This window comes from Scyliorhinus canicula, chromosome 9 (genome assembly GCF_902713615.1).
Source record: "Scyliorhinus canicula chromosome 9, sScyCan1.1, whole genome shotgun sequence".
Taxonomy (NCBI): domain Eukaryota; kingdom Metazoa; phylum Chordata; class Chondrichthyes; order Carcharhiniformes; family Scyliorhinidae; genus Scyliorhinus; species Scyliorhinus canicula.
Window position 1 is genome coordinate 135,660,476 of NC_052154.1, and position 12,062 is coordinate 135,672,537.

At 44.0% G+C, this 12,062-nt stretch overlaps 1 protein-coding gene across 2 annotated transcripts in view; it reads left to right on the top strand.

Annotated features, from left to right (window-relative positions):
• Positions 1-12,062, top strand: part of LOC119971727 (diacylglycerol lipase-alpha-like) — a 367,691-nt gene that overhangs the window by 148,650 nt on the left and 206,979 nt on the right. For both annotated transcript variants that reach the window (XM_038807684.1, XM_038807683.1), the window contains 2 exons: positions 6,498-6,709; positions 11,582-11,683. In XM_038807684.1, the coding sequence (XP_038663612.1) occupies positions 6,498-6,709; positions 11,582-11,683 (314 nt within the window). The remainder of the gene's footprint in view (positions 1-6,497; positions 6,710-11,581; positions 11,684-12,062) is intronic.

The following is a 12,062-nucleotide window of genomic DNA, read 5'->3' on the forward strand; positions in this document are numbered from 1 at the left end:
GGGAACTTCCACCCATATGGTCTCACCAGAGGAGCAGCACGGTAGCACAGTGGTTAGCACAAATGCTTCACAGCTCCAGGGTCCAAGGTTCGAATCCCGGCTTGGGTCACTGTCTGTGTGGAGTCTGCACGTTCTCCCCGTGTGTGCGTGGGTTTCCTCTGGGTGCTCCGGTTTCCTCCCACAGACCAAAGATGTGCAGGTTAGGTGGATTGGCCATGATAAATTGCCCTTAGGGTCCAAATTGCCCTTAGTGTTAGGTGGGGTTTCTGGGTTATGGGGATAGGGTGGAAGTATGGGCTTGGGTAGGGTGCTCTTTCCGAGAGCCAGTGCAGACTCGATGGGCCGGATGGCCTCCTTCTGTACTGTACATTCTATGAAATATCATCCCTTCTCATTGCAGTAATTGACTCCTTGATCAATATTGCAACACTATTCCTCTTTCACCACTAACCCCCCTTCCCTCGCCCTTCTTGCCTGAAGATTCTATACCCCAGAATATTAGGCTGCCTGTCCTGCCCCTCCCTCCACCATGTCTTTGTGATCGCAATAACATCATACTCCCATGTGTTAATCAACACCCTCAGTTTATCCGCCTTACCTGTAAGACTCCATGTATTAACATAAATACCACCCAACCTCGCTATATTCCCTTGTCTTTAACATGTCTCAATTTGCACTGCCTTCCAGACTGACTTGATTTTACTTTTTCTCTTTGGCTTTGCATCTCCCCCCCCCTTCCCCCCCCCTACCTCCATACTGAGCTAGCCCCCTGCCAAATTAGTTTAACTCCACCCCTAAACAGCACTAGCAGACTTCCCTGCAAGAATATTGGCCCCCTTTCCGGTTTCAGGTGCAACCCGTCCGAATTGTACAGGTCCCACCTTCCCCAGAAATGGATCCATTGATCCAGGAAACTAAAGCCCTACTTTCTGCACCATCGCTTCACCCATGCATTCATCAGCTCTATCCTATTCCCATACTCACGTGGCACCAGTCGTAACCAGTACTGTCCAAAGATGTACAGCTTAACTGGGGCTATGGGGATAGGGTGGGGGAGTGGTCCTAGTGGAGTGCTCTTTCAGAAAGTTGGTACAGCACGGTTGGTGCAGCACGGTAGCACAAGTCGATAACACTGTGGTTTCACAGCGCCAGGGTCCCAGGTTCGATTCCCCGCTGGTTCACTGTCTGTACGGAGTCTGCACGTTCTCCCCGTGTCTGCGTGGGTTTCCTCCGGGTGCTCCGGTTTCCTCTCACAGTCCAGAGACTTGCAGGTTAGGTGGATTGGCCATGATAAATTGCCCTTAGTAACCAAAAAAAAGGTTAGGAGGAGTTATTGGGTTACGAGGATAGGTTGGAAGTGAGGGCTTAACTGGCTCGGTGCAGACTCGATGGGCCAAATGGCCTCCTTCTGCACTGTATGTTCTACGTTATATATAACCAAGAGATTACAACCTTTTGGGGTCCTGATTTTCAACTTGCTACATAGCTCCCTAAATTCTTGCTTCAGGACCTCATCCCTCTTTCTACCTGTGCTGTTGGCACCAATGTGTACCATGACCTTTGACTGTTCACCTATCTGCTCTGTTCAGTGACATCCTTGACTCTGGCACCGGGGAGAGAACTCAGCATCCCGGAGTTACGTCTGCAGCAGCAAAATGCCTGTTTGTACCCCTCACTTTCGAATCTCCTACCACTATTGCTCTTCCACTCTTACTCCTTCCCCTTTGTACAGCTGAACTACCCACAATGCAGTTAACTCTCACCGTTTTCCAACGCAGAAAAACGGTTCTTGAGTGAGATTCACTCTGTGGCCTTCCTGGCTACCTACATATACCCCCTTTCCTCTGACTGGTGGTTACCCATTCCCCCTCTGACTGCAGTTCCTTAAGCTGTGGCGTGACCACGTCTAAAAACATGTTATTCATGAACCTCTCAGCTTTGCGGATGCACCACTGTGCCTGCAGCCAACATTCACACTCTGAAACCAGACTTTCAAGGTGGTCAAACTGTAAATGTGATCATCCAGACTGCAAGGAGAGTCCAGGAATTCTCACGTGCTGCAGGCCGTGCAAGACATGGGTCTGAGCTCCCCAGTCATACTTCTAGTTAAAAGACTCTTGCGTTAAATGTAAGCCAAAAATCATGAATTCTTATTTTTCCTCAATATAGCCTTTTAAATTGGAGAAAACAACTTACCCGCTACTTAACAATCTGCGCTCTCCCTTGTGTATCCTCTACTCCTACAACAGGGCAAGACCACTCTCTGAAGATTAAAACGTTAAGACGGCAAAAAGCACACTATCCTCTCTGCACCGAATTCCCACTGTGCTTCGAATTCCCAAATACACACACTCACTCTGGCTGTGTCTCACTCAGGATGTGTTCTCTTCTAACTGCTCGTGGACGAGTCTACTTCCAAACTGTTTCATTGCCAGCTTGCTATATGTAGAGTCTAGTCCAAATATGAATCTTGCAGATAAGCAAATCTAGTTACAAAGTTGTAAAGTGGATTACAAAGTTACTTCCAGCTAGCCAATGTATGGAAGTTACAAATTTTTAAAAACTGGGACTCAGATTTCACGGAAAAACTCAGATTCCGCATGAAATATGGCAAGTTGGCGTCTTTGATATATTGCAAAATACAGAAAAGACACATGTTCATTTAAGTCTTTTATTTCGAATAAAAATCCTGGAATTAGTTAATCATTAACACATAGCAACTCCTGTAACATCAAAATATTTTAGATGACTCATCAACATAATTTTCTTCCCCTCTTATTCAGCCATGATAGCTTTTATATTGCTAGATTTGCACAGGATGTTGTTAGCAACATATTTTTGAAGGAAGTCATTAAAATCTCTTTGCAAAAACCATGCAAAAGGTGAAGAAGGAGAAAAGTTAGGAGTGATCACATGACGAAACAATGCCCTGATTGCAGTAAAATGGTGTCAAGAACTAGTTGTGATGTGGAGATGCCGGCGTTGGACTGGGTTGAGCACAGTAAGAAGTCTTACAACACCAGGTTAAAGTCTAACATGTTTGTTTCAAATACTAGCTTTCGGAGCACTGCTCCTTCTTCAGGTGAATGACGAGTTGAACAAGGACTAATTTTAATAGAGATTGGAATATGCAAAGCTAAGCCATTCAGTTATGTTTCAATAAATCTATTGTGTAATTCCAGGAGATAGTGTAGCACAGTGAACTGTGCTTCACAATATTGCTTCCCATGCCAATGAAACACTTAATCTACTAATCCAACAGTAAGTGTGACGGTGAAGAAACAACCCACCTCTTTACATTTGGCTCTTCAGCAGTCCAGTTTGGGAGTGTTTTTAATAGAGGCATTATTTAATCCTTTTTGACAAATGGAGTGGTGTGTGCTAATCTTCAAATTGGGTTAAAATGTACGTGTTAGGAAAGCTGTGACGGCTGACTATCCAGCAGAGTGGAAGTTAGCAAATGTAACACTGCTATTCAAGAAAGGAGGGAGAGTGTAAACTGGGAACAATTAGCGTGACCTCAGTAAAGTGCTGGAATCTCATTATTAAGAAAGTCTTAACAATAAAGGTAGAAAAGAATATTTGTTATGATCCCAGCTACACCTTTGCAGATCTATACAGATTTGTAAGGGTACTTTAACTTCACTGAGCAGGACCTTGTTCAGATTCCTGTTCTTCTTCCTTGACTTAACTGTCTTCCTTGGACTTCCTTTTGTCACCGACCTCTGACCTCTGGGTCTTCCTTTTGTTCTTTTAGGAAATTTGCTCTCCACAGTTCCCGATCCTGTGTCCAGCTTCTCCTAGCACTAACTTCCAATTGTTCTTGCTGTTTCAGTGTGGGTCCCTAGTTACTAAGCAACAACCTAATTTCTTAAACCTTGCATTTGTTTTAACATCATAAAAGCCTCTAAACGAACCTACAGACTTGCAGGAGTTTTTTTTAAACCTGAAGTTAAGTTTTAACCATTTCTTAGCACACAAATACAGAAACACAAAATTAAGCGTACTTTAAGCTATACCTTACTTCTAGTCCCCACCAATACAAATATAAATTACTTAAAACTATTTCTATTTCCTAACATATTATGATGAGAACAAGTCAACATAGTTTTGTGAAAGGGAAATCCTTTTTGGCAAATTTATTAGAGTTTTTGATGTTGTAAGGTAGGGTAGATGAAATGAAATGAAAATCGCTTATTGTCACGATTAGGCTTCAATGAAGTTACTGTGAAAAGCCCCTAGTCGCCACATTCCGGCGCCTGTCCGGGGAGGCTGTTACGGGAACCGTGCTGCTGGCCTGCCTTGGTCTGCTTTCAAAGCCAGCGATTTAGCCCAGTGTGCTAAACAGCTCCTAGATAAAAGGGAATCAGTAGATTGCATGTGAATTTGCAGAAAGCTTTCGATAAGGAGTCATACGAAAGGATAATGGACAATATAAGGACTCTTGCAGTTGGGTGGTGTATTAGCATGGATAGAGGTTTGGTTAATGGATAGGATGCAGAGAGTAGGGATACATTTTACATTTTCAAGTTGGCAGGCTGTGACTAATGGGATGCTGGGACATCAGCTATTTACAATCTACATTACTGACTTGACTAAGTGACATGCGTAATTAATCTAAGTTTCCTGGCCATACAAAACTTAATGGAATGCAAGCTGTGAGGAAGCAGGGAGGATGGGAGTGTTACGAATGGCTTGCATTCAGTGAAGTGAAGGATAACATTTGCAGATGGTGTTTGTGAGGCCTGATACAAGCGGACATCAGGCCAAGTGTGAGTGTCGACAGATCAGATGAGAATATGAGGAGCCTGCAGATAGATGAGCTGCAAGATGTCAACCTGCAAAATGGGGCTGGTTTAGCACACTGGGCTAAATCGCTGGCTTTGAAAGCAGACCAAGGCAAGCCAGCAGCATGGTTCAATTCCCGTACCAGCCTCCCCGAACAGGCGCAGAATGTGGCGACTAGGGGCTTTTCACAGTAACTTCATTGAAGCCTACTCGTGACAATAAGCAATTTTCATTTTTCATTTCATATGCAAGACATATATCACTCACTTGCCATGCCCTCCTGAAGTCCAAGAATGTTGTAGTCCAGTCTTCAGCTATTGCTCATTTCCTTGGTCACTTTCATGCCTGCTTGGTTGAAGAAGCTGTCTTCAATCTCCCTGTGCTTAGGAGGGTTTACCTTGCTGCAATCCCTCGGCTTGACCTCCAAGGGAAGGTAAAAGACCAAGGAACCAGTCATCCCAGGTCTCTTCACCACTCCTGTGGTTGCAGCAGCAAAACAACTAAGTATGGCACAGTTCAAAACAATGTATTTAATTGTTCTTCCCTAACTGAGCCAACCCAGACATCTGAGGAGCCACTGTTAAACTGGTACAGCTCTTCAAAGAATTTAATGTACTCTGGTATGGTGTTGAGGGATGATGACAACTGATTTATCAATTGAAAGATCAGAAGGGGGTTTATGTGCTTATACTTGTGGAGTCGGAGTAGGCAACAAGTAATCATGATAGAAAGATATGCAAAGTTGTTGTAAATTTAAGATCAAAATTGTGGTTTATTTACATTTACAAAAGCACTTTCTGGCAAAATTCAACTGAACACTTTAAGTGGGAAACCCACATTTGCATTTTTCACAGTAGTCACAAAGGACCAATTGTTCTCAGAGTCAGAGACAGAGTTCTCATGCTCATCATGCAATGAACGTTCATGCCATCTTTAGCAATGGCTTTAAAATCAAATTCTATTGGTGAAAGGCCGAATCTGAACACTATTCAGTTGTGCGATATTTGCATTAAAACTGCAGTGTTTGATGTGTACAGTGTGTTTAAAATATGGGGCTTTGTGCTACAATGCCATTGGTATCCTGCTTAGAAACAGACCGTTCAGGCCAAATAACCTATTTTGGTCTTTACCAGATTTCCGTTTCCCCCTTTTCCTTCAGTCACTTTCCTAAACCTAATTTTTTAATTGTCCAGGTGTTTTATCCAACCATTAGCACAGATGATGTGTTCTACAGTCTGTCAATATTAGAACCACTAAATTTCACAACTAAAATTATTCTTATTTATTTTATTAATTTTTTGTTCAAAATCTTAATCTGTGGGAATCTTAATAATAATAAACGCTTATTGTCACAAGCAGGCTTCAATGAAGTTACTGTGAAAAACCCCTAGTCGCCACATTCCGTTGCGGAGCAGGAGAGGCCAGAGCGGGAATTGAACCCACACTGCTTCCTTGTTCTGCAAGCTGTTTAGCCCACTGTGCTAAACCAGCCCCTCTTCATAACTCCCCTACTTTCTAACTCTATCATGAGAAAGGAAAATAAATTATGAAAGTTAACATATGTTTGTAGGTGTGACTTGATCCTCAGTTGGGATGATAAAAATGCCAAATCTTCTACTGATATAGGAGGGTTGATGGTTGACATTGTGACTTTTCAGAGAAACAAAATCCATTGCACCCATTTTATGTCATCTGTTTTGTTTTTGCAGGTTTTTAGTGCTTGCTGTGGTTCTCTTTGGCCTAACATATAGCCCTCAAGAGCCATGCTCGCTCAACTTGGTTGATCATGGCAGAGGATACTTGGGCACTCTCATCGCCTGTGTGATATCAGAGGCTGCTATAATCTGGCTGAGTATGAGAGGAAGCATCCTTTACACAGAACCACGAGATTCCATGCAGTACATTCTGTACATCCGTATGGGTAAGATGTGAGATTTACTCCGATAATATTATGAAATTTTGCAGTGTTGAAAGTTGCTGTTTTTGAGCTTCAACTACAATACTTTGTTTGTTAGGTCAACAACATTGATGTCTGGATATTTTCTTAGATTTGCTAAGCTTCCCAGACTGAATCGAACACCCTTTTCATAATTGTTAATTTTTATTTAGATTTTTATATGCATTTGGAGAGGGTGAAAATTGTCTTTCACCTGCAAATCTTCACCGGCAAAAAGTAGAAATTATTAGGCTTAATGGATTTGGACAAATCTTGGAATTCAGTCATGTCAATCAATGCAGAGGAAACCTCGTGCATGTTAAATTAATTTACTAGCAAATAAAATTGAGACATTATGTTTTCTTTCATTCAGGCGGTTAGAAGTTGACATTTGTCTTGGGTAGTGGAGCTTAACAACCGTTATTGGATCTGCTGCCCATTTTATGTAGTACGTGATATTCAATTCCATTGTTTAAAATGGAAATGGAGATTATGAGCTTCATGTGAGGCCAATCATTATGCCTGTTCAGCATTACTACCTGAGACAAATTTCTACCCCTTAATTTGAATTTGACTATGTTTCAGAGGTTTAAGTAGAGTCTGTGCATTAACTGATTGTGTCTGTTTCAGTGGTATATATCCTATGTAATGTGACAGAGGTGTTTGAGATCATCAGGTCGAGAACCGATTTCAGTAATTGGCAAAAGACCTAAAGGCGACAGGAGGAAGAGCTTTTTTAAGCAGCTCACCGTTAGGATCTGCAATGTACTCCTTGCGACTGTGGGGGAAGAAAAATTAATTGTGGCTTTCAGAAGGGTATTGGATAATTATCTGAGGGAGAAACATTTGCAGGGCGACAGGGAAAGATGGGGGGAGGAGGAGGACTAAATGAGTTGCTCTTGCAGAGAGCCAGCAATGACACTCAAGCCTATTTATCCACTTTTGTGCTACTAAGATTTTATGATTTTGTGTGAATGACACTGGCAAGGCCATGCTTGTTGTGTAGCTCTAATTGCCCTGGCCCTCTTTTTGAATCATGTTCATGTAGTGATGGTGTTTCTGCAATGGCTGTGATCCTACGTTCTGCATATGTCCTGTAGCTACATTGCGGATATGACTGGCCCAATTGAATTTCTGGGCAGTGGTGAAGGGAGCAGTCATGGGAGCTCTGACAACAGCTGATTGGAAATTATGATGATGATTTCTTTATCAGATACAGACTGACCTACTATATACTTCCAGGATTTAATGGATTTGTTTGCTATTTTTAAAACTATTTTGTTCTGAATTTATTATCCAGATATGTCCAGACTTGCTCTGTATGCATTGTACAAATGCATTTCTTTGCAGTCATTGAATGCAACCAAAGGTTTAAGCACTTTGTGAAAAAAGAAAGAAAATCAACACATTTGCACAAAGGTGTCTTTGGAATGCCAATGCAATATCTGTAAAAGAACAATAGTTGTAATCAGAGAGTAGTTTGCAGCTTATTCTGATGCTCAATAACCACACAGTATCCTTAAAGTGACAATGTGCTCCTAATTAAATCTTATGGTTTGATTTTTGAGTAGGATAATTTGGTACTAAATATGTACAATACATGTTTTTGTTGAATCCGCAGTGAGCAGGACATCTAGACGATAGTAGAAATTACAGAGCAAGGTTTATTCCAGGGGCTGGTTTAGCTCACAAGGCTAAATCGCTGGCTTTTAAAGCAGACCAAGCAGGCCAGCAGCACGGTTCGATTCCCGTACCAGCCTCCCCGGACAGGCGCCGGAATGTGGCGACTAGGGGCTTTTTACAGTAACTTCATTGAAGCCTACTCGTGACAATAAGCGATTTTCATTTTTTTCATTTCATTCTAATACAATTCCAAATACCCTTCCACTCCCCTAAGGGTCTCCTTCCTCTACCTGCAACCAAGCCAGGGTTTTTATGCAGCTACTCCTTGTGAAGGGGAAGCCCTGTCCTCTTAAAGGGCAAGTTCCACCCCTAAAAAGGAAGTTCATTTTCCGGGGAGGTCATGGGAAACCATATGGTCCTGATCCCGGGACCTCAGTTGATTTTATAACACTCCTCCACGCCCCCCTCCCCAGTCCAAAGCAATGTCCACATCTATCGGTAAGTGTGGGCCTTTCAACCGCTTCGCTTGTGGATCGCGTTCAGGGGCAGACCTTGTGGCATGAGGAGGCATATATCGGACTGGGTAGTGGCATTCATTTGCGTGACGAGCGTCAGGATGGCAGGGCCATTGCTGGTGCGGTCAAGAGAGCTGACACGGACGCCTCTGGTGGTGGCCTCAGTTTCTGAATCAGAGCTAGGTCACAACAGGCTGCAGGATTTGGGGGACCAGGACCAATTGGAAGTAAGCATGACTCGTGGAGTTTCATACACGGATGACCCCCACTGAGCTTCGCATAATGATCCTCGATCCTAGGGACCGGAAAACGGTCCAGTCGAGAGACACGGTTGACCGTTGTCATGTGAGAGTGCCTTTAAGAAATGGATGTTTAAGCAATGTATCTTTAAGAAATGCAGTGATGTCAGAGTGTGGGTGGAGCTGGGCTTTAGCTCAGCCATTTTGAAGTTTTTGGTTTCAGTTTGAGGCGAAAGCTGGGAGTGTCTGTGTGTTTTGCTGAGAGCTGCTTGAAAGGAGAAAGCCAGTCCTGAGAAAGCATTTTGAGAAGTGCCTGTGTTGGCTATGTGCTGCATGAAAACGTGCCGGGACTGCAGGCTGATATATCTTTCCCATCCAACAGAAAATATATATTAACTGTAACCTGATGTTACTGTTTTTGTGAAGTTGAAGTCATTTGGATGTGTATAGGAACAGTGTGCAGGATTGGATAGTGTTGCATTATTTTCGGGGTTATCTGTGAAGTAAGGGGTGTTAAGAGATCCAATGTTTATTTAAAAGGTTAATTTGAGTTCATGGAATAAACATTGTTTTGTTTTGAAAACCACGTGTCCATAATTGTAATACTACACCTGGGGAACAAGCCGTGTGCTTGAAAAGCAACAATCCATTAAAGGGGGAGGTTGGTGGAACTCCATGGTACATTTTGAGGTTCTGAAAACACTGCTCCCATAACACTGTCATCTTACAGACACCACACAAATGTACAGATCTACCCGGTTTTATGACCGGGATGAACAGCGTCGCCCAGTCGGAGAATTGCATGATGTGTATAATGTCTCCACCTTGGATCATGAGGTGTACGGGACAGGTCGGGCACCGAAGTAGCGCGATTGAGCCATCGGGTCCACACTTATTCGGGCCACAGCCTCTTTAATGACGCACAAGCCACCCTAGAGCACAAATGGAAACCTTGTCAGAACCCCTTCAGATCATTTGGGTGCATGCGGCACACCCGCTGCCAAGCTACTTAAGGTGGCATAAACAGTCACACCCCAACAAGCTTGGACCGCTCCCGTGGACCACCACCAGAGAAAGGTATGCAGATCGTTGACCTTACTCGACTGGAACAGTTGAAGTGCCCGCTATTGCCAGTGGTCCATGCAGTTTGGGTGACCATCAATATTCAGGGAGATCTGGATGGGCACCACCATTGGCGTAGCCACGCAGTGTAACTGCTGGTAGGTGCTGTTGTCGTCTTCCACATACTAAGCCCTGTTACGTGTGGGGGGGGGGGGGGGGTTTGCCACAAAAGGGTCGACGGGCAGGTAGATCCTCGTGGGGCCTCCTGTTCCTCTAGTTTCTGCGGCCTGTTGTGCCACCTGTTGGCCTGTGGGCATACTCCAGTTCCTCCTGGTCGGGGGAGAACATCTGGGGGCGTTCCGGGCCTCTTACGGCAGCCTGTGTTCCTCCAGTAGGTGTCCCATTGTCAGGGGCCAGCCTCCTCAGTTCTAGCCGAGTGTGATTGTCGTGCGATTTGGCGTCCCAGGCTGAGCGCCACCAGTCTCTGGAGTTCTTGGACTCCTTGTTCAGCACTTTCTCTGGGAAAGGCTATTTCCAACGCGCATTGCAGGTCCAGGTGGGCCTCAGCTAGCAATTTATGTTGCGTGGCCGCATCATGGAGTCCACGTGTCTCATTCAATGTCGCTCCAAATTTGAAAGTCTTGGCCAGTTTTCAGAAATGAGCCAAGAAGTTGCCCACCAACTCGGCCTAGGCCTGAGAAGCCATGTGGAACTGGAAACGGCGCACTATGAGCGATGGTTTCGTGTCAAAATGCTCCTCCACTGGAGCAACCAGGGCGGCAAACAACTGGGTATCTTGGGGGTCCAGGTGAGTGAGGCTCTTTATCACACTGTAAGTAGGCTCTCCGCAAGCCACGAGTAGTACCATGGTTTGTCTCTCATCACCGATAATCACATTTGTTTGAATAAAAAAGTTCATGCATTCTATGTATTACCCCGAACCGTCTGTACTTACATCAAAAGTTTCCAGCATTCCTATATGTGGCATTTTGGCAGTTGGTAGTGGGACCTCCCGAGGCCTAGATGAGGTGGACTGGGCGTGCAGTAACCGGTATCAACGGCAGCTCCACTGAATCTTGTCACCAGTGTTGAACCCGCGATAAGCAGGATGCATATACGATAGTAGAACTTACCGAACAAGGTATATTGCAATACAATTCCAAATATTCCTCCACTCCACTAAGGGTCTCCTTCCTCGACCTGCAACCAGGCCAGGGTTTTTATGCAGCTGGGACTCTCCTTGTTAGGGGGAAGCCCTGCCTCTTAAAAAGGAAGTTCATATTCCGGGCCAGTCATGGGAAAGCATATTGTCCTTATCCCGAGACCTCTAATTGGGTTATAACAGTTTTTAAAAAGTAGTTTTATGTCTTTGCAAAAATAATACATAATCCATACTTAATTGTGTTTCTTTCTTGCAGCAATTGTGCTGATAGAATTTGCATATGCAATCATAGGAATTGTTTGGTTAGTGCGATACTACCACTCCTGTAATGACACTACGGCAAAGAATGTTACCTTGGGTGAGTACAAAGAGTGGTAAGCATACACCCATTGATTAACAGTGCATTGTCCATTTCTCACACACACAATGCATGAATAGCTCTGGTGATCAGCTCCAGAAACGTATGCAATCACTAAAATGAAGAAATGCTTTTTCATTGTTTTCTTTTTACCCCATTGTTCTTTCGACTACATTTTTTGCTGCCAACCCAAATACATATTTTGCACATTCTTTAATTCTCCCTGGGGTGAGCGAAGTATGGGCTGGAGCAGGGGGAAATATTTAGATACATGCAGGTTCGAGACTTTGCCAGAAAGGAGATACAGAACTTCCCAGTAGAGCCGGCTTCCACATTGCTGGAGGAGGTGCTGACAACAGGGGGACTGGAGAAGGGAGTA